Below are 18,364 nucleotides of genomic sequence, written 5' to 3'. Positions count from 1 at the left end.
TGGCAATGCTTATTGCTGTACATTCTGTACTCACTTATCTATTTATTTTGTTTTCAATCGTCAGTTACTTCCGCAGGCAAGGAATACTGTTTGTGATCCACGAGCTTCAAGCCACTATTGCCGCGTTCAAAACAACTGGGAACTCGGAACTCAGAAATCTCTAACTTCCGACTTCAGTGCGTTCAAGAAGACTGGGAACTCAGGGGGAAAAAATGCTCCAACTGGAGAACGTTCTATTCAATTCAATTCAATGGCTTTATTGTCATGGGAAACATATGTTAACATTGCCAAAGCAAGTGAAGTAGATAATACACAAAAGTGAAATAAACAATAAAAATGAACAGTAAACATTACACTCGCAGAAGTTCCAAAAGAATAAAGACATTACAAATGTCATATTAGAACAGGGCTCCGGGCAGCCGAGCGGAAATGGAGGAAAACTCGCCTCCCTGCGGACCTGGCATCCTTTCACTCCCTCCTCTCTACATTCTCCTCTTCTGTCTCTGCTGCTAAAGCCAATTTCTACCACTCTAAATTCCAAGCATCTGCCTCTAACCCTAGGAAGCTCTTTGCCACCTTCTCCTCCCTCCTGAATCCTCCTCCCCTCCTCCCCCCTCCTCCCTCTCTGCGGATGACTTCGTCAACCATTTTGAAAAGAAGGTCCACGACATCCGATCCTCGTTTGCTAAGTCAAACGACACCGCTGGTTCTGCTCACACTGCCCTACCCTGTGCTTTGACCTCTTCTTCCCCTCTCTCTCCAGATGAAATCTCGCGTCTTGTGACGGCCGGCCGCCCAACAAACTGCCCGCTTGACCCTATCCCCTCCTCTCTTCTCCAGACCATTTCCGAGACCTTCTCCCTTACCTCACCTCGCTCATCAACTCATCCTTGACCGCTGGCTACGTCCCTTCCGTCTTCAAGAGAGCGGAGTTGCACCCCTTCTGAAAAAACCTACACTCGATCCCTCCGATGTCAATAACTACAGACCAGTATCCCTTCTTTCTTTTCTCTCCAAAACTCTTGAACGTGCCGTCCTTGGCCAGCTCTCCTGCTATCTCTCTCAGAATGACCTTCTTGATCCAAATCAGTCAGGTTTCAAGACTAGTCATTCAACTGAGACTGCTCTTCTCTGTGTCACGGAGGCGCTCCGCACTGCTAAAGCTAACTCTCTCTCCTCTGCTCTCATCCTTCTAGACCTATCGGCTGCCTTATTACTGTGAACCATCAGATCCTCCTCTCCACCCTCTCCGAGCTGGGCATCTCCGGCAAGGTCCACGCTTGGATTGCGTCCTACCTGACAGGTCGCTCCTACCAGGTGGCGTGGCGGAGAATCTGTCTCCGCACCACGCTGCTCACCACTGGTGGTCCCCCAGGGCTCTGTTCTAGGCCCTCTCCTATTCTCGCTATACACCAAGTCACTTGGCTCTGTCATATCCTCACATGGTCTCTCCTATCATTGCTATGCAGACGACACACAATTAATCTTCTCCTTTCCCCCTCTGATAACCAGGTGGTGAATCGCATCTCTGCATGTCTGGCAGACATATCAGTGTGGATGACGGATCACCACCTCAAGCTGAACCTCGGCAAGACGGAGCTGCTCTTCCTCCCGGGGAAGGACTGCCCGTTCCATGATCTCGCCATCACGGTTGACACATCCATTGTGTCCTCCTCCCAGAGTGCTAAGAACCTTGGCGTGATCCTGGACAACACCCTGTCGTTCTCAACTAACATCAAGGCGGTGACCGTTCCTGTAGGTTCAAGCTTCTACAACATTCGCAGAGTACGACCCTGCCTCACGCAGGAAGCGGCGCAGGTCCTAATCCAGGCACTTGTCATCTCCCGTCTGGATTACTGCAACTCGCTGTTGGCTGGGCTCCCTGCCTGTGCCATTAAACCCCTACAACTCATCCAGAACGCCGCAGCCCGTCTGGTGTTCAACTTTCCCAAGTTCTCTCACGTCACCCCGCTCCTCCGCTCTCTCCACTGGCTTCCAGTTGAAGCTCGCATCCGCTACAAGACCATGGTGCTTGCCTACGGAGCTGTGAGGGGAACGGCACCTCCGTACCTTCAGGCTCTGATCAGGCCCTACACCCAAACAAGGGCACTGCGTTCATCCACCTCTGGCCTGCTCGCCTCCCTACCTCTGAGGAAGTACAGTTTCCGCTCAGCCCAGTCAAAACTGTTCGCTGCTCTGGCACCCAATGGTGGAACAAACTCCCTCACGATGCCAGGTCAGCGGAGTCAATCACCACCTTCCGGAGACACCTGAAACCCCACCTCTTTAAGGAATACCTAGGATAGGATAAAGTAATCCTTCTAACCCCCCCCCCCTTAAAAGAGTTAGATGCACTATTGTAAAGTGGTTGTTCCACTGGATATCATAAGGGAATGCACCAATTTGTAAGTCGCTCTGGATAAGAGCGTCTGCTAAATGACTTAAATGTAAATGTATGTATATATACAGTGTTGTAACAATGTGCAAATTGTTAAAGTACAAAAGGGAAAATAAATAAACATAAATATGGGTTGTATTTACAATGGTGTTTGTTATTCGCTGGTTGCCCTTATCTTGTGGCAACAGGTCACAAATCTTGCTGCTGTGATGGCACACTGTGGTATTTCACCCAGTAGATATGGGAGTTTATCAAAATCGGGTTTGTTTTCGAATTCTTTGTGGATCTGTGTAATCGGGGGGAATATGTGTCTCTAATATGGTCATACATTTGTCAGGAGGTTAGGAAGTCCACCTCATTTTGTGGGCAGTGTGCACATAGCCTGTCTTCTCTTGAGATCCATGTCTGCCTACTGCAGCCTTGCTCAATAGCAAGGCATGCTCACAGAGTCTGTACATAGTCAAAGCTTTCCTTAAGTTTGTGTCAGTCACAGTGGTCAGGTATTCTGCCAATGTGTAGTCTCTGTTTAGGGCCAAATATAATTATAGTTTGCTCAGTTGTTTTGTTAATTAGGCATGCCTCTCCTTAATGTCAATATGCCTTGTCCATTGCTGTTCTGGTTAGTGTTCATTGGCTTATTTCACTTTAGAGCCTCTAGCCCTGCTCATTATACCTATCCAACCTTTCAGTTCCACCACCCACACATGCGATGACATCACCTGGTTTCAATGATGTTTCTAGAGACAATATCTCTCTCATCATCACTCAATGCCTAGGTTTACCTCCACTGTATTCACATCCTACCATACCTTTGTCTGTACATTATACCTTGAAGCTATTTTATGTTCCCAGAAACCTGCTCCTTTTACTCTTTACGCACCTGCCCTACAATTACAAATACCTAGGTGTCTGGTTAGACTGTAAACTCTCCTTCCAGACTCACATCAAACATCTCCAATCCAAAATTAAATCTATAATTGGCTTCCTATTTCGCAACAAAGCCTCCTTCACTCATGCTGCCAAACATACCCTCGTAAACTGACCATCCTACCGATCCTCGACTTCGGCGATGTCATTTACAAAATAGCCTCCAATACCCTACTCAATAAATTGGATGCAGTCTATCACAGTGCCATCCGTTTTGTCACCAAAGCCCCATATACTACCCACCACTGCGACCTGTACGCTCTCGTTGGCTGGCCCTCGCTTCATACTCGTCGCCAAACCCACTGGCTCCAGGTCATCTACAAGACCCTGCTAGGTAAAGTCCCTCCTTATCTCAGCTCGCTGGTCACCATAGCAGCACCCACCTGTAGCACGCACTCCAGCAGGTATATCTCTCTGGTCACCCTCAAAGCCAATTCCTCCTTTGGCCGCCTCTCCTTCCAGTTCTCTGCTGCTATACTGGAACGAACTACAAAAATCTCTGAAAACTGGAAACACTTATCTCCCTCACTAGCTTTAAGCACCAGCTGTCAGAGCAGCTCACAGATTACTGCACCTGTACATAGCCCATCTACAATTTAGCCCAAACAACTACCCCTTCCCCTACTGTATTTATTTATTTTGCTCCTTTGCACTCCATTATTTCTATTTCTACTGCACATTCTTCCACTGCAAATCTACCATTCCAGTGTTTTACTTGCTATATTGTATTTACCTCGCCACCATGGCCTATTTTTGCCTTTACCTCCCTTATCTCACCTCAGTTGCTCACATTGTATATAGATTTATTTTTCTACTGTATTATTGACTGTATGTTTGTTTTACTCCATGTGTAACTCTGTGTCGTATGTGTGGAACTGCTTTGCTTTATCTTGGCCAGGTTGCAATTGTAAATGAGAACTTGTTCTCAACTTGCCTACCTGGTTAAATAAAGGTGGGAAAAAAAATCTTTCCAATGTGTCAAGTAAATATATTTTTGTTTTCTCGTGATTTAGTTGGGTCTAATTGTGTTCATCCAAATCGGGAGCTCGGACCTCTGTCTTAGAGCTCCGACTTTCCGATCTGAAGATCGCTGACGTCATTATTTGACCTCGTATTTTCCCAGTTCCCAGTTGTCTTGAATGCACCATTAAATAGCGACATCACTGATGCTGCGTTCCTATACTAGTCGGAACTAGGAATCTCGGAAATATACGACTTGCTAACTGGTTTTAGCATTCGGAAAGTTTCCGAGTTTCCTAGTTCCGACTAGCAATTGAACGCTGCAGGAGTATCCCACTGTGTGACATACCGAGTGACGACAGCAGAGGAAATATCTGCTTGCAAGATGGCGGCGTCTATCAGGAAGTGAAGAAAACAACTGAAAATAATAAGTTGGAGCAAATTCCTTGTTTTGGGCCATTTAAAGCAATAATTCGATTGAAAACATAACTGCGAACGGATCTTGTATTCAGAATAAGAAACACATTCGTGGTAAGTTTAATTTCAGCTTTTCATAAAGCTAAAACACGGCGCGAACGACACTTCGTCAGCTAACCTTAGCTATCAATCCCCTGCTCGATCGACTCAAGACTTCTCAAGCAGCTTGAGCAACATAGTTAGCTTGGTAGCCAGGCAAGCTAATAGTCGTCGCACTTCGATAGCACCTATTTGTTTAGCTAGCTAACGTTGGTGAATGTGTAGCTAAGTGGTATTTATCGTTATTTTGAAGTTAATGCTACTTGATTGTTGTCAAATGTCTGTTTTTGTTTTGTAGTTTTCTATCTTCGTTTAGCTATCGTTATGTCTAGCCAGCCGCTAATGCTAGTTAGCTACGCTCAGAGAGCACCTTGGCTTGGCTAGTGGTAGCTAGCTAGCTATCTCTGCCTTTGTACCAAAGATTTCCCCTAAATATTTTTGTACTTCTTAGTTAGCAAGCCTAGCTAGTTCCCGGCATGTAAGGACATGATTTGTCATCAAAGCAATTTTATTTATCGGACTTGCATTTAAAGTTAACCTTAACTATGTTTGCTAGATATCTGGAAAGTATTTGAAATAACCATAGTAGCTAACGTTAGATAGCGAACGTTAAGGCTTGTGTTTACACGAAGTCTATGGTATTGTTGGCTATTACGCTAACCATAAATGTAAAGCCTTTACTTTACTAAAGAACCGCGTTAGGTTTTTTTATTAACAGTGGATAGCTAGGTATTACGTATTTGAGTGATCATCGGTTGAACCTTTAGTTATGTAGTTAACAGAATACACAACAGGTTTTCCAAATTGAAAGTATACCTTTTTTTCATAGTGATATTGATAGCCCTCACATCCCCGCATTCTTTCCTAATCCTTTCTGAATCAGTGGACAGTGTGACCAGCTTTTCTTTTAATGTAAACTTTGGAACTCTAATTCACATTACATGTCTCTTTTCATAGCTAGTACTTTTCATAGGATGGATACAAAGTAGACAACCATATCCCAATAGAATATAGATGGATAAGGCTCAGATGGAAAAAATACATTTTAGAATTTAATTAAATTTGTTACATGCAAACCGACACAGAATTAGAGAGTTGTGAGGTGCATGATAAGTCACTGACAGTCAAAGGCAAGGCAGCACATCTCTTGTTTGGCTGAAAGACCTTTCTATGTGAATGTCGCATGTTTAGGGCCATAGGCACTGGCAGGCGTACGGACTCTAGTCACAATGCAGTCCCAGACCTGTCTGCAGGGGTTTTTCTGGCTCAAAAGGGGGCTTAGGTAATGGGTGTGGTCGGAGCAGCTGAATTTTAGAGGTCCCCATCTTGGCAACATATTGAACATTTGTGGAGCTGAAAGAAAATGTTGCCGTTTTACAGCAAATTTCCTGCAATTTTATGCATTTTGCTTTGGCTAATGCTGGGGTTCTTTTGCTGTAACATAGTAACAAAATCTGCTAAATTCATTGTTTTGGGGATTTTCAATTCTCCCTGACTGTAGCTTTTATTTGTGATTGTTAGTTCTCAAAGATCATATTATTAAAAAATATATAGATCTCATTATCATCTACATACTCTCTATCTGGTTTTAGTCGTTTAAGTTTATACTGAAAGCATTTTTCCATCCCTAATTTTGATTTAAAAAATGTACACTGTTTGGACTTATGCATACTGAGGAAAAATCCCTGGTCTGTACTTGTGAAGAAGGGAAATGTTGACGCACGCATTGTGCTGAAGCTTTATGTGTGTTATGAGAGGGGAGTGGGGAAGAGCAGGAGGCGATGCATGTGTCATTGTAGCTTGCCTGGATTGTAGATCACTGACAGCTGTGAGGCATTGACCCCTTAAGCTTTAGTCCTGCTTGTCTGAGTATGTGTGCAACTGCAGTGTAACTTTATAGGCCTAGCTGTAGAAATGTTAGCTCTTGTGTCTGCCTGGCATGATACCACAAGTGTTTTTTATGGCTGGCAGTTGAGATTCTCTTGATTCCTTGTAGGCACAAGTAAGGATAATTGCTCATGAAGAAATCAAATGACCGTTCTCTTACAAATCTGTAGCCACTTCACAATTTCTTCCCAGCAGAGTACAATTGCCAGAGTCCCTTCGATGCCTGCAGGCTAGTCAGGGAAAATGCTACAGTTGGCACAGTTTGCCATGGTAGTTTTTCCATGGTCATTTCCCCTAGTGAGGGATGCTATTTGCTGATTGCAAGTTGAAAATGCTGTGTTACCGAGCTTCCTGTTTATCCACCATGGCTGAGGGGAGCGAGATAGAGAAGGGTTAGAAATTCATGACATCAAGGACAATGACCACCTCTCTCGCTCCCCACGGCTACTGGAGCTTAATGGCAACACACAGGCTCTTTAACTATCATGCAGGAATATGCCTACTGAATGAAAACCACAAGCTTCCCCCCTCTCCTTGCTGGCGGCAGTGCACCCCAGAGCTCGATCAATAGACACCTGTTCACTTCATGACATGGGTTGACATAAAGTCAGGAGTGTAATGAAAATAAAAAAACACTACTCCACTGTTATTATTTTGTCACGTCCTGTGAAAAATAGGTGTTGACAAAAGCAAATGGATCTTACATAAATAATAAATGCTAAATGTTGACTTCTTTGTATTGAACATACAAACTTACATTTAGGCTAAGTCTTCCATAGGATGTAGTCCTAGATAATCTTATGTTTATAAGTGTATTACAACCAAAATACCAATGCTCATTAATGTCTTGCTACTAGGCTGAGTGAGTTGATCCACAGCCGTGCTTCCAGTCACTGTGCCTCAGTGTGGGGGTGCCTCTCTACTGCTCCCCCTCCCCTGCGTCAGCAAGTGCACTCCAGCGCTACCCTTTCTGCCAGAGCACTGAAGGGCACAAGGCTCTGTTGTTGAGCGCAGCAGGGACAGGGAGCAGGGCGTGTGATTTAATGCACCCAAACAGCGCTCTCTTTTTCACAGTCAGCTCACTGCTTCCCCTGACATGGACTTTTTGTGCTGTGCTACCACCACTCTCTCCCCTCAATCCAGAGCTAGTGATAAATCTAATTTATGGCTTCTGGGCTGATTGGAGTGAAACATGTAGTGGAGGAGGAGCAGAGAGAGGTGGGGGGAGTCAGGAATGGGTAATGGGTTTGACTGTTCCCGTCTTTCCTGGAATCTGGCCTTCATTAGCTAGGCTAATGGTTCATGTATTAAACATGAGCCGGTAGAGCCATGGTTCTTGCAGGAAAAAAGGGCATACTGTTCCTACTACACAGTCAGAGGCGACACATATAGCCTTTTATGGTTGGCTATGTCCTATGTGTGTCTCGGCCACATAAGAGCCATTCTGAAGATGATTAAAATGCAGGAGAGAGTGCTCAATGCTGTGCCTTTCAGTAGGCTGAGGAATGTCAACATCCTTCTCTGGAAAGGCAAACATTGTAATTTCAACATGGGACTAATCCAGCAAGGAAATATTAGAGTAATATTAACAACCACATTTAATGGATGAAGATGATTCTGTCATTGTCCAAACTAGCCTAGATTGTGGGTAGTGAAATGTAAGATTTCTATTTGAACACATACCAAGCTGCAAATCTGGTACTTATGAAGTAGGCTACCTGGAAATGTATTCATAGCATAAGTAATATGTGTATTCATAAATAACAAAAAGTGCGTTTTGCATGTACTCAGAGCATTCCCATGAGTAACTACAGAAATAGATGATTAGCTGCCATTTCTGATTTTCTTATCAATTATGTGTGTAAAAACTGCAGAGCTGGACTGTTTCATTAGTAGTTCATTAATGGAGAAAGATTAGACACTGAGGTATTGAGTGTAGTGTTGCTGGTTGAGAGGATGGTATTTATTGTGTGGATGGTTTCAGTCAACTCGTTTGGAAGTATAACCTGGTCCCGGATCTCTATGTGCTTCATCTTTATCCTCTGCGTGACAACGACAGACACTCGGAGTTGTCTTGAGGAGAACTCACCAGACCGATTTGTTTATTTTCTTTTGTTTTGCTTGCCTTGCATGGATAGATTTTGCAATCAACACCTCAGTCTATTCCTCACATCCTCTTCCCAAATCCAAACACACACCTATCACAAAGTTAAGCTCAGCACGTCCGGTGCCAGCCTCCGTTGTTGACAAAACGTGTTTTACTAGCCTGAGTTACAAAACTATGCACCACCATTCATTTTTTTACTTCGTGAATTTTGCAAACATTCAAATCAATTGTGTGTTTGGTGTAGACTTACCTTGGCCTGACGGTTTTTGATAGCCGTGTAATTCTTTCTCGGACAAGTTGAGAATTCCCTGTCAATTAGAGAGAGAGACACTGAAGCCCAGCTAGCCTTGCTAGCCTCGAATGGAGGATGCTAACAAATGTTTTCAACGCTGCAGGAGCTGTGTTTATTTTGCTTTATTCTGGGACAAAACCTGCGGGCTCTCCTTCACCGCAGCCAACGCGAGTAAAACATTTAAACGTGTTAACCCTCGCAGGCTTCCGCCCCCAGATGGCATCCCTAGCCGTGTCCTCAGAGCATGCGCAGACCAGCTGGCTGGTGTGTTTACGGACATATTCAATCAATCCCTATCCCAGTCTGCTGTTCCCACATGCTTCAAGAGGGCCACCATTGTTCCTGTTCCCAAGATAGCTAAGGTAACTGAGCTAAACGACTATCGCCCCGTAGCACTCACTTCCGTCATCATGAAGTGCTTTGAGAGCACTTCCTGACACCTGGCACCCTACCTGACACCCTAGACCCACTCCAATTTGCTTACCGCCCACAGACGACGCAATCACACTGCACACTGCCCTAACCCATCTGGACAAGAGGAATACCTATGTAAGAATGCTGTTCATCGATTACAGCTCAGCATTCAACACCATAGTACCCTCCAAACTCGTCATTAAGCTCGAGACCCTGGGTCATCATTATAATAATAAGTAGTGATTAGTAGGCTTTGCCACAGGAGACACGAGTGCGATGGAACAAGGATATCCCAGATGGCCAAACCCTCCCCTAACCCAGTAGCTAAAATGGGGAGAAGCCTGCTCATAATAAAACGCTGCTCTGCCTTCTTAACAAGGCAGGTCCTACAAGCCCTAGTTTCGTCACACCTGGACTACTGTCCAGTCGTGTGGTCAAGTGCCAACCAGAGGGACCTAGAAAATTTATATTTGGAAGCACGGCTGGCCCTTAAATGTACACAGAGAGCTAACGTTGGCTCAAAGTAGAGGAGAGATTGACTTCATCACTACTTATTTTTGTATTAAGTTTTGACATGCTGAATGCACCGAGCTGTCTGTTTTTAAACTATACTGAAGAAAAATATAAACTCAACATGTAAAGGGTTGGTTTCATGAGCTGAAATAAAAGATCCCAGAAATGTTCCATGCTCACAAAAAGCTTATTTCTATAACATTTTGTGCACAAATTTACATCCCTGTTAGAGTATTTCACCGTTGCCATGATAATCCATCCACCTAACAGGTGTGGCATATTAACCTGTCTAGGACGGAACCCCGTTCTGCTAGCGGAACCCCTCACCAATGAAATTGCAGGGCGCCAAATTCAATCAACAGAAATCTCATAATTCAATTTTCTCAAACATACAAGTATTAGGCACCATTTTAAAGATAAAATTCGCGTTAATCCAACCACAGTGTCCGATTTCAAAAAAGCTTTTAGGCGAAAGCAGAGCATATCATTATGTTAGGTCAGCAACTAGTCACAAAAAGCAGAAATATTGATAAAATGAATCACTAACCTTTGATATTCTTCATCAGATGACACTCCCGGGACAACATGTTACACAATACATGTATGTTCTGTTCGATAAAGTTTATATTTATATGGCTTTGCCTCCAAAACATCCTGTGAATTTCCACAGAGCCACATCAAATCACAGAAATACTCATAATAAACATGAATAAAAGATACAAGTGTTATTCACAGATTTAAAGATATACTTCTCCTTAATGCAACCGCTGTGTCAGATTTCAAAATTATTTTGCGGAAAGAATGTATATTGTATATACACTGTATATTCAATAGGGGCTGAGTTGAAAAACTACAAACCTCAGATTTCCCACTTCCTGGTTGGATTTTTTCTCAGGTTTTTGCCTGCCATATGAGTTCTGTTATACTCACAGACATCATTCAAACAGTTTTAGAAACGTCAGAGTGTTTTCTATCCAATACTACTAATAGTATGCATATATTAGCATTTGGGACTGAGTAGGAGGCAGTTTACTCTGGGCACGCTTTTCATCCAAACATGAACATGCTGCCCCCTATCCATAAGAAGTTAAGAAGCTGGTTAAACAGCATGATCATTACACAGGTGCACCTTGTGCTGCGGACAATAAACGGCCACTCTAAAATGTGCCGTTTTGTCACCCGACACAATGCCACAGTTGGCATGCGGACAGCAGAAATGTCCACCCAAGCTGTTACCAGAGAATTTAATTCATATTTCTCTACTATAAGCCGTTGTTTTAGAAAATTTTGCCGAACATCCAACCAGCCTCAGAAAAGCAGAACATGTGTAACCACGCCAGCACAGGACCTCCACATCCAGCTTCTTCACCTGCGGGATCGTCTGCGACCAGCTACCCGGACAGCTGATGAAACAGAGTATTTTTGTCTGTAATAATGCCCTTTTTGTGGGGAGAAACTATTTCTGATTAGCTGGGCATGGCTCCCCAATGGCTGCGCCCCTGCCCTCCCAGGTTCACCCATGGCTGCGCCCCGGCCCAATCATGTGAAATCCATCGATTCGGGGCTAATTCATTTATTTCAATTGACTAATTTCCTTATTTGAACTGTAACTCAGTAAAATCGTTGAAATTGTTGCGTTTATATTTTTGTTCAGTATACTAGTACACAGCTCGGACACCCATGCATACCCCACAAGACATTCCACCAGAGGTCTCTTCACAGTCCCCAAGTCCAGAACAGACTATGGGAGTCGCACAGTACTACATAGAGCCATGGCTACATGGAACTCTATTTCACATCAGGTTACTGATGCAAGCAGTAGAATCAGATATAAAAATACACCTTATGGAACAGCGGGGACTGTGACGAGACATGCACAGACACACTTACATATACAAGTGATAAGACACGTACTCTACACACACCTACACATGAATTTAGTAGATATGCGGTAGTAGAGTAGTGGCCTGAGGGCACACAATGTGTTATGAAATATAATGTTATGTAATATTTTATATTGTATTTAACTGCCTTAATGTTGCTGGACCCCAGGAGGAGTAGCAGCTGTGTTGGCAACGGTTAATGGGGATCCTTAATGAATACAAAATACAAATACGTTTGTCTTTTCACTTTGTAGATAGCTAGAGTGGACAGGTGCTAAGGGGACTGATCTGGTTTCTGTTCTGCCCTCTGGAGCCCGACCTGTGACATTCTCTCTACTTCTCACCCCAGGGCAATCCCTTCTCAAACACACACTGACAGGCACGGAGCTATACGACACCACAGACGAGACAGTACGTCAAGATTTCTTGGGTAATATTATCTTCAAGGTTTGAAACATTTTTATTTTTTTTTATTTTTTTTAAATCTGTGACTAATTCATCCTCTAAAATATAGGATTGTTGAAGCTGTCACCACAAGGCTAAATATTTGCTCTTATCATACATGGGTGAGCTCAACCCGAGGTGGTGTTAAAATGGAGTTGGATGTAATCCTCCTAAATCAAACACATGAGATCATCTCCTGCGTGTTCATTCCAATTGACCCTGAGAGATCCAGCATTAAGGAGAGGAATCCTAAAGCGATCAGTTCCTCTTTCACCAGGTCAGAGAGACAGGAACCCTTATCACAGACAATAGCAGGGGGAAAACAATGTTTTGTTCAATTGCTGATGGTTTCTTGTTTTAAGGTCACGTGCACAAGTACAGTGAAATGCCTTTTTTGTTTAATTGGGACCTCCTGCCGGTGGGCAACTGACAAACAAAATGTTCGCCCATTTCTACATGTAAAATCAGTTTGTAAATTACGTCCGGCACTTTTTTATAGATTAACAACATTGTATTTTCTAAGGCCGCAACAATGCTTAAACCACATCAGGAAACCACTTTTGAGGGCTGAGAAAAATCTAAGAAATTTAGAATTTTGGGTGTAGTTACCCTTTAATGCACCAGCTAGAGACCATTGTTTGGTTAGGTAGGCATCGTCTACTTTGTACTTAACATTTTAATTGAGAAGATTTTGGGAAAGCCTTTCCATCTCTACCAGAAGAATGTTATCATTAGCATCATTGCTAGACATAGTGTGGACATATACACACAGACAGACGGGGTCGTTCATGTTGCTGTTTCAGGAAGTTGCAGGAAAGTATGAATCAGTGATGCATTTTGTTCATGTCTTATGATTAACTTGAGCAAATGTAATGAATTTTCAAATAAGTTCAATACATTTAGTTGATTTCCTACAAAGTTAATTAAAAAAAWATATATTTATTGTTGAATTCCGTCTTATGTCTGGATTCCGTGATTCCGTCCGCTTTCTCTGCAATGCAGATTTTATAGGGCCCTAGTCACCCTTCCGCAGCCTCTGTCTACAGCCAAGCCATTTCCCCAGAGCACTCCAAATATCATAGGTGGTGGCTGGCAGTGTTGTAGTACACGAATCCAGGACTCGGAAACGAGTCCGACTCATCCCAATTTTCATGACTTGTGACTCAACTTGGACTCGAATTTTGGTGACTCGGACTCTCCTTCCCTTGACTTGTATTTGCACTTGGACTGGATAGGCTGCTATGATAAGCAAAATATTAACAGCACTGGTTGCACAGAGAAGCCAGTGTTCTGTTCTATAGCAGTGTGAAGGACGCGCCACAACACAACGGCGCACAGTCGACATCAGCTGTTGAGCTGCGGCAAAGCAAGCGATGTGTAGCAGGCTCCGCTCTGACTTCGCATCGATCATAGGCTGCACATCGCACAAGCGGCTCTTGCTTCCCGGTTATCACCAGTCTACTATTTAGCTTTGCCTGGATAAACACAAACTGCTCTTGGAAATGTAAAACAATAGTATTGAATAGTATACTCTCTCCCCTTGAGTATAGAAAAGTAGACTGTCTTTGAATTTGTCTCGTTCAGGCAAGTCTCCCTTTACTTTTCACTCTGCAATAAAAAACCTACACATATCAGTGGGCAATTACAAAAAAGTAGCTGAGAGCCTGTTACAATTATTGCAAATAATAATCTGGTCAATCTGACAGGAGCAATAGCCAATTCCTTCTAGACACCATCCCTTCAAAACATCATTACGGATTTGACATAATTATTGAACAATATTTTTAAATATGTGTATGAAGGACTTAATTGTTTCATAGGCTATTGCATATTGCAGGCAATTATGACTATTGGACAATAGGAAGAAAATCTTTGCGTTACTTCAATGCTCAAATAAAAATCTTCCCGCCAGCCTGCCACCAGTTGTTGCGGGGCAGATTTCTTCAACCAAATCTGAGCCAAATCAATAGAGGTGCGAATCTAGCTACAGAAGAGCATCAAGCCGGCAGTATTAGTAATGACTTTAGCCATAGAGACTTGTGACTTGACCATTGGTGACTCTGAGTCGGACTTGAATCGAACTCTAGGTTTAGTGACTACAACAACACTGGCGACTGGTAACCGAGTCCTCTTAACTCTTGCCTCGGACTCTTTGTCAATCTTCAATGCAAAGTAGTAGCGTTCTTTCTGCTAATTTCATTCTCAAAGGTTTTATTGAGTTCAGGTTGTTAGGTTCAATAGATTGTGTAATTGTTAGCTTTTCACTTGCTGTGTGTTATAATCACCACCTGCCGGTGGGCGACTGACAGCCGCCATTTTTCGCCCATTTCTACATGTAAAATTGGTTTGTAAATTACGTCCGGAACTTTGTTCAGGGGTGCTAAGTACTCTCGGCCGGCAGACACTCGACAATCCTACTGGTCTGTCCGTGCTATTAATCACATACAGATCTGGGACCAGGCTATTGTTCTCTCTTCTCTCTGACCTGGTGAAAGAGGAGCTGATCTCTCTAGGACTCCTCCCCCTAATGCTGGATCGCTCAGGGTCAATTGGAATGATCATTCTCAGTAGATCTCATGTTTGATTTAGGAGGATTACCTCCAACTCTTTTTCAACCCCACCTTAGGTTGAGCTCACCTACAGTGCCTCACCTGTTGTCTTACAGCCTGAATTTAAAATGGATTCAATTAAGATTTTTTTGTCACTGGCCTACTTGTAGGCCAAATACCCCATAACGTCAAAGTGGAATTATGTTTTTGGGAATGTTTACAAATGAATGAAAAATTTAAAAGCTGAAATGTGTTGTCTAAGTATTCAACCCATTTGTTATGACAAGCGTAAATAAGTTCAGATGTAAAATGTGTTTAACAAGTCACACAATTTGCATGGATGCACTCTGTGCAATAATAGCGTTTAATATGATTGTTTAATGACTTCCTCATCTCTGTACCCCACACATACAATTATCTATAAGGTCCCTCAGTCGAGCAGTGAATTTCAAACACAGATCCAACCACAAAGACCAGGGAGGTTTTCCAATGCCTCGTGAACAAGGGCACCTATTGGTAGATGGGTAAAAAAAATACTTAGAATATATCCCTTTGAACATGGTGAAGTTATTCATTACACTTTGGATAGTGTATCAATACACTCAGTCACTACAAAGATACAGGCGCCCTTCCTAACTCAGTTGCCGGAGTTGAAGGAACCCGTTCAGGGATTTCACCATGAGGCCAATGGTGACTTTAAAACAGTTAGTTTAATGGCTGTGATAAGAGAACTGAGGATGGATAAACATTGTAGTTACTCCACAATACTAACCTAATTGACAGAGGGAAAAGAAGGAAGCCTGAACAGAATAAAAATATTCCAAAACATACATCCTGTTTACAACAAGACACTAAAGTAATACTGCAAAAAATGTGGCAAAGCAATTCATTTTTTGTCCTGAATACAAAGCGTTATGTTTGGGGCAAATCCAACACATTACGGAGTACCATTCTCTATATGTTGAAGAATAGTGGAGGCTTCATCGTTATGGGTATGCTTGTTATCGTTAAGGACTGGGGAGTTTTTTACAATAAAAATAAATGGAGTGGAGCTAAGCACAGGCAAAATGCTAGAGGAAAACCTGGTTGTCTGATTTCCACTAGACACTGAGATGATTTCACCTTTCATCAGGACAATAACCTAAAACATAAGGCCAAATCTACACAAGTTGCTTACCAAGAAGACAGCGAATGTTCCTGACTGAGTTACAGTTTTGACTTAAATCTGCTTGAAAATCTGTGGCACGACTTATATGGCTGTCTAGCATTGTTCAGCAACCAATTTGGCAGAGCTTGAAGCATTTTGAAAAGAATAATGGGCAAATATTTTTCAATCCAGTTGTGCAAAGCTCTTAGACTTACCCAGAAAGACTCATGTATTGACTCAGTGGTGTGCATACTTATGTACATTAGATATTTCTGTATTTCATTTTCAATAACTTTGCCAACATTTCAAAAACATGTTTTCACTTTGCCATTATGGGGTATGCATGTAGATAGGTGAGGGAAAAAATATTTTTAATCCATTTTTAATTTAGGCTGTAACACAACAAAATGTTCATTAAGTCAAGGGGTATGAATACTTTCTGAAAGCACTATGTAAGATACAAGATCATATTTGGCCTTGTGGTGAAAGCTTCAACAATCCCTCCTTTTTAGAGGATGAATTAGTCGCAGAGAAAAACATTTTTGAGCTGAAGTCTTGAAGATAATATTACACCAAGAAATCTTAAGATACTGTCCTGTCTGTGGTGACATGTAGCTGCGTGTCTGTGTTTGAGAAGGAAAGGGATCGCCCTGTGGGCCCCAGTAGTGAGAAACAGGTCAGTCTCCACCTGAGTCTCCAGAGAGAATGGAACAGAAACCAGATCAGTCCCTTTAGCTGCTTCCTATAGTGGACAGGCGCTATCCAGAAAGCAAAAAGCTACTGTTAGGCTGGCACTGGACCTGCAAGGTAGGCCAAAACAAAACTGAATATAAAATGGCATACAGAATGCACCGAGTGGTCTGGGGGATGGCGCTTGACTTTGCAGCCACTGTGCAGCATTTAGTCCACCCCCAGCTTTCCCATCTCTTTCAGTAGTTTGTCATTCCAGCCACTCAGACTCTGTCTACAGCCAAGCCAGGTCCTCAGAGCACTTAAAATATCATACACTGCTCAAAAAAATAAAGGGAACACTAAAATAACACATCCTAGATCTGAATGAATGAAATATTCTTATTAAATACTTTTTTCTTTACATAGTTGAATGTGCTGACAACAAAATCACACAAATTATCAATGGAAATCAAATTTATCAACCCATGGAGTTCTGGATTTGGAGTCACACTCAAAATTAAAGTGGAAAACCACACTACAGGCTGATCCAACTTTGATGTAATGTCCTTAAAACAAGTCAAAATGAGGCTCAGTAGTGTGTGTGGCCTCCACGTGCCTGTATGACCTCCCTACAACGCCTGGGCATGCTCCTGATGAGGTGGCGGATGGTCTCCTGAGGGATCTCCTCCCAGACCTGGACTAAAGCATCCGCCAACTCCTGGACAGTCTGTGGTGCAACGTGGCGTTGGTGGATGGAGCGAGACATGATGTCCCAGATGTGCTCAATTGGATTCAGGTCTGGGGAATGGGCGGGCCAGTCCATAGCATCAATGCCTTCCTCTTGCAGGAACTGCTGACACACTCCAGCCACATGAGGTCTAGCATTGTCTTGCATTAGGAGGAACCCAGGGCCAACCGCACCAGCATATGGTCTCACAAGGGGTCTGAGGATCTCATCTCGGTACCTAATGGCAGTCAGGCTACCTCTGGCGAGCACATGGAGGGCTGTGCGGCCCCCCAAAGAAATGCCACCCCACACCATGACTGACCCACCGCCAAACCDGTCATGCTGGAGGATGTTGCAGGCAGCAGAACGTTCTCCACGGCGTCTCCAGACTCTGTCACGTCTGTCACATGTGCTCAGTGTGAACCTGCTTTCATCTGTGAAGAGCACAGGGCGCCAGTGGCGAATTTGCCAATCTTGGTGTTCTCTGGCAAATGCCAAACGTCCTGCACGGTGTTGGGCTGTAAGCACAACCCCGACCTGTGGACGTCAGGCCCTCATACCACCCTCATGGAGTCTGTTTCTGACCGTTTGACCAGACACATGCACATTTGTTGCCTGCTAGAGGTCATTTTGCAGGGCTCTGGCAGTGCTCCTCCTTGCACAAAGGCGGAGGTAGCGGTCCTGCTGCTGGGTTGTTGCCCTCCTACGGCCTCCTCCACGTCTCCTGATGTACTGGCCTGTCTCCTGGTAGCGCCTCCATGCTCTGGACACTACGCTGACAGACACAGACCTTCTTGCCACAGCTCGCATTGATGTGCCATCCTGGATGAGCTGCACTACCTGAGCCACTTGTGTGGGTTGTAGACTCCGTCTCATGCTACCACTAGAGTGAAAGCACCGCCAGCATTCAAAAGTGACCAAAACATTG

General features: G+C 43.5%; 2 protein-coding genes across 3 annotated transcripts in view; both read left to right on the top strand.

Annotated features, from left to right (window-relative positions):
• Window positions 1-401: 401 nt before the first annotated feature.
• On the top strand, window positions 402-2,386 carry LOC139023049 (uncharacterized). Its single transcript, XM_070435140.1, has 2 exons — window positions 402-1,317; window positions 1,513-2,386. Exon 2 carries the CDS (start codon window positions 1,558-1,560, stop codon window positions 2,272-2,274), a length of 717 nt encoding a protein of 238 aa, XP_070291241.1. The 5' UTR covers window positions 402-1,317; window positions 1,513-1,557; the 3' UTR covers window positions 2,275-2,386.
• A 2,279-nt stretch (window positions 2,387-4,665) lies between these two features.
• LOC111952549 (protein strawberry notch homolog 2-like) overlaps window positions 4,666-18,364 on the top strand; it is a 108,009-nt gene continuing 94,310 nt past the window's right edge. For both annotated transcript variants that reach the window (XM_023971355.2, XM_023971354.2), the window contains exon 1: window positions 4,666-4,816. The gene's annotated coding sequence lies outside the window, so the exon portion shown is untranslated. The remainder of the gene's footprint in view (window positions 4,817-18,364) is intronic.

Source organism: Salvelinus sp. IW2-2015, linkage group LG26 (assembly GCF_002910315.2).
Source record: "Salvelinus sp. IW2-2015 linkage group LG26, ASM291031v2, whole genome shotgun sequence".
NCBI lineage: Eukaryota > Metazoa > Chordata > Actinopteri > Salmoniformes > Salmonidae > Salvelinus > Salvelinus sp. IW2-2015.
Note: the sequence above shows the minus strand (reverse complement) of the source record. Positions and strands in the feature narration are given on the sequence as shown.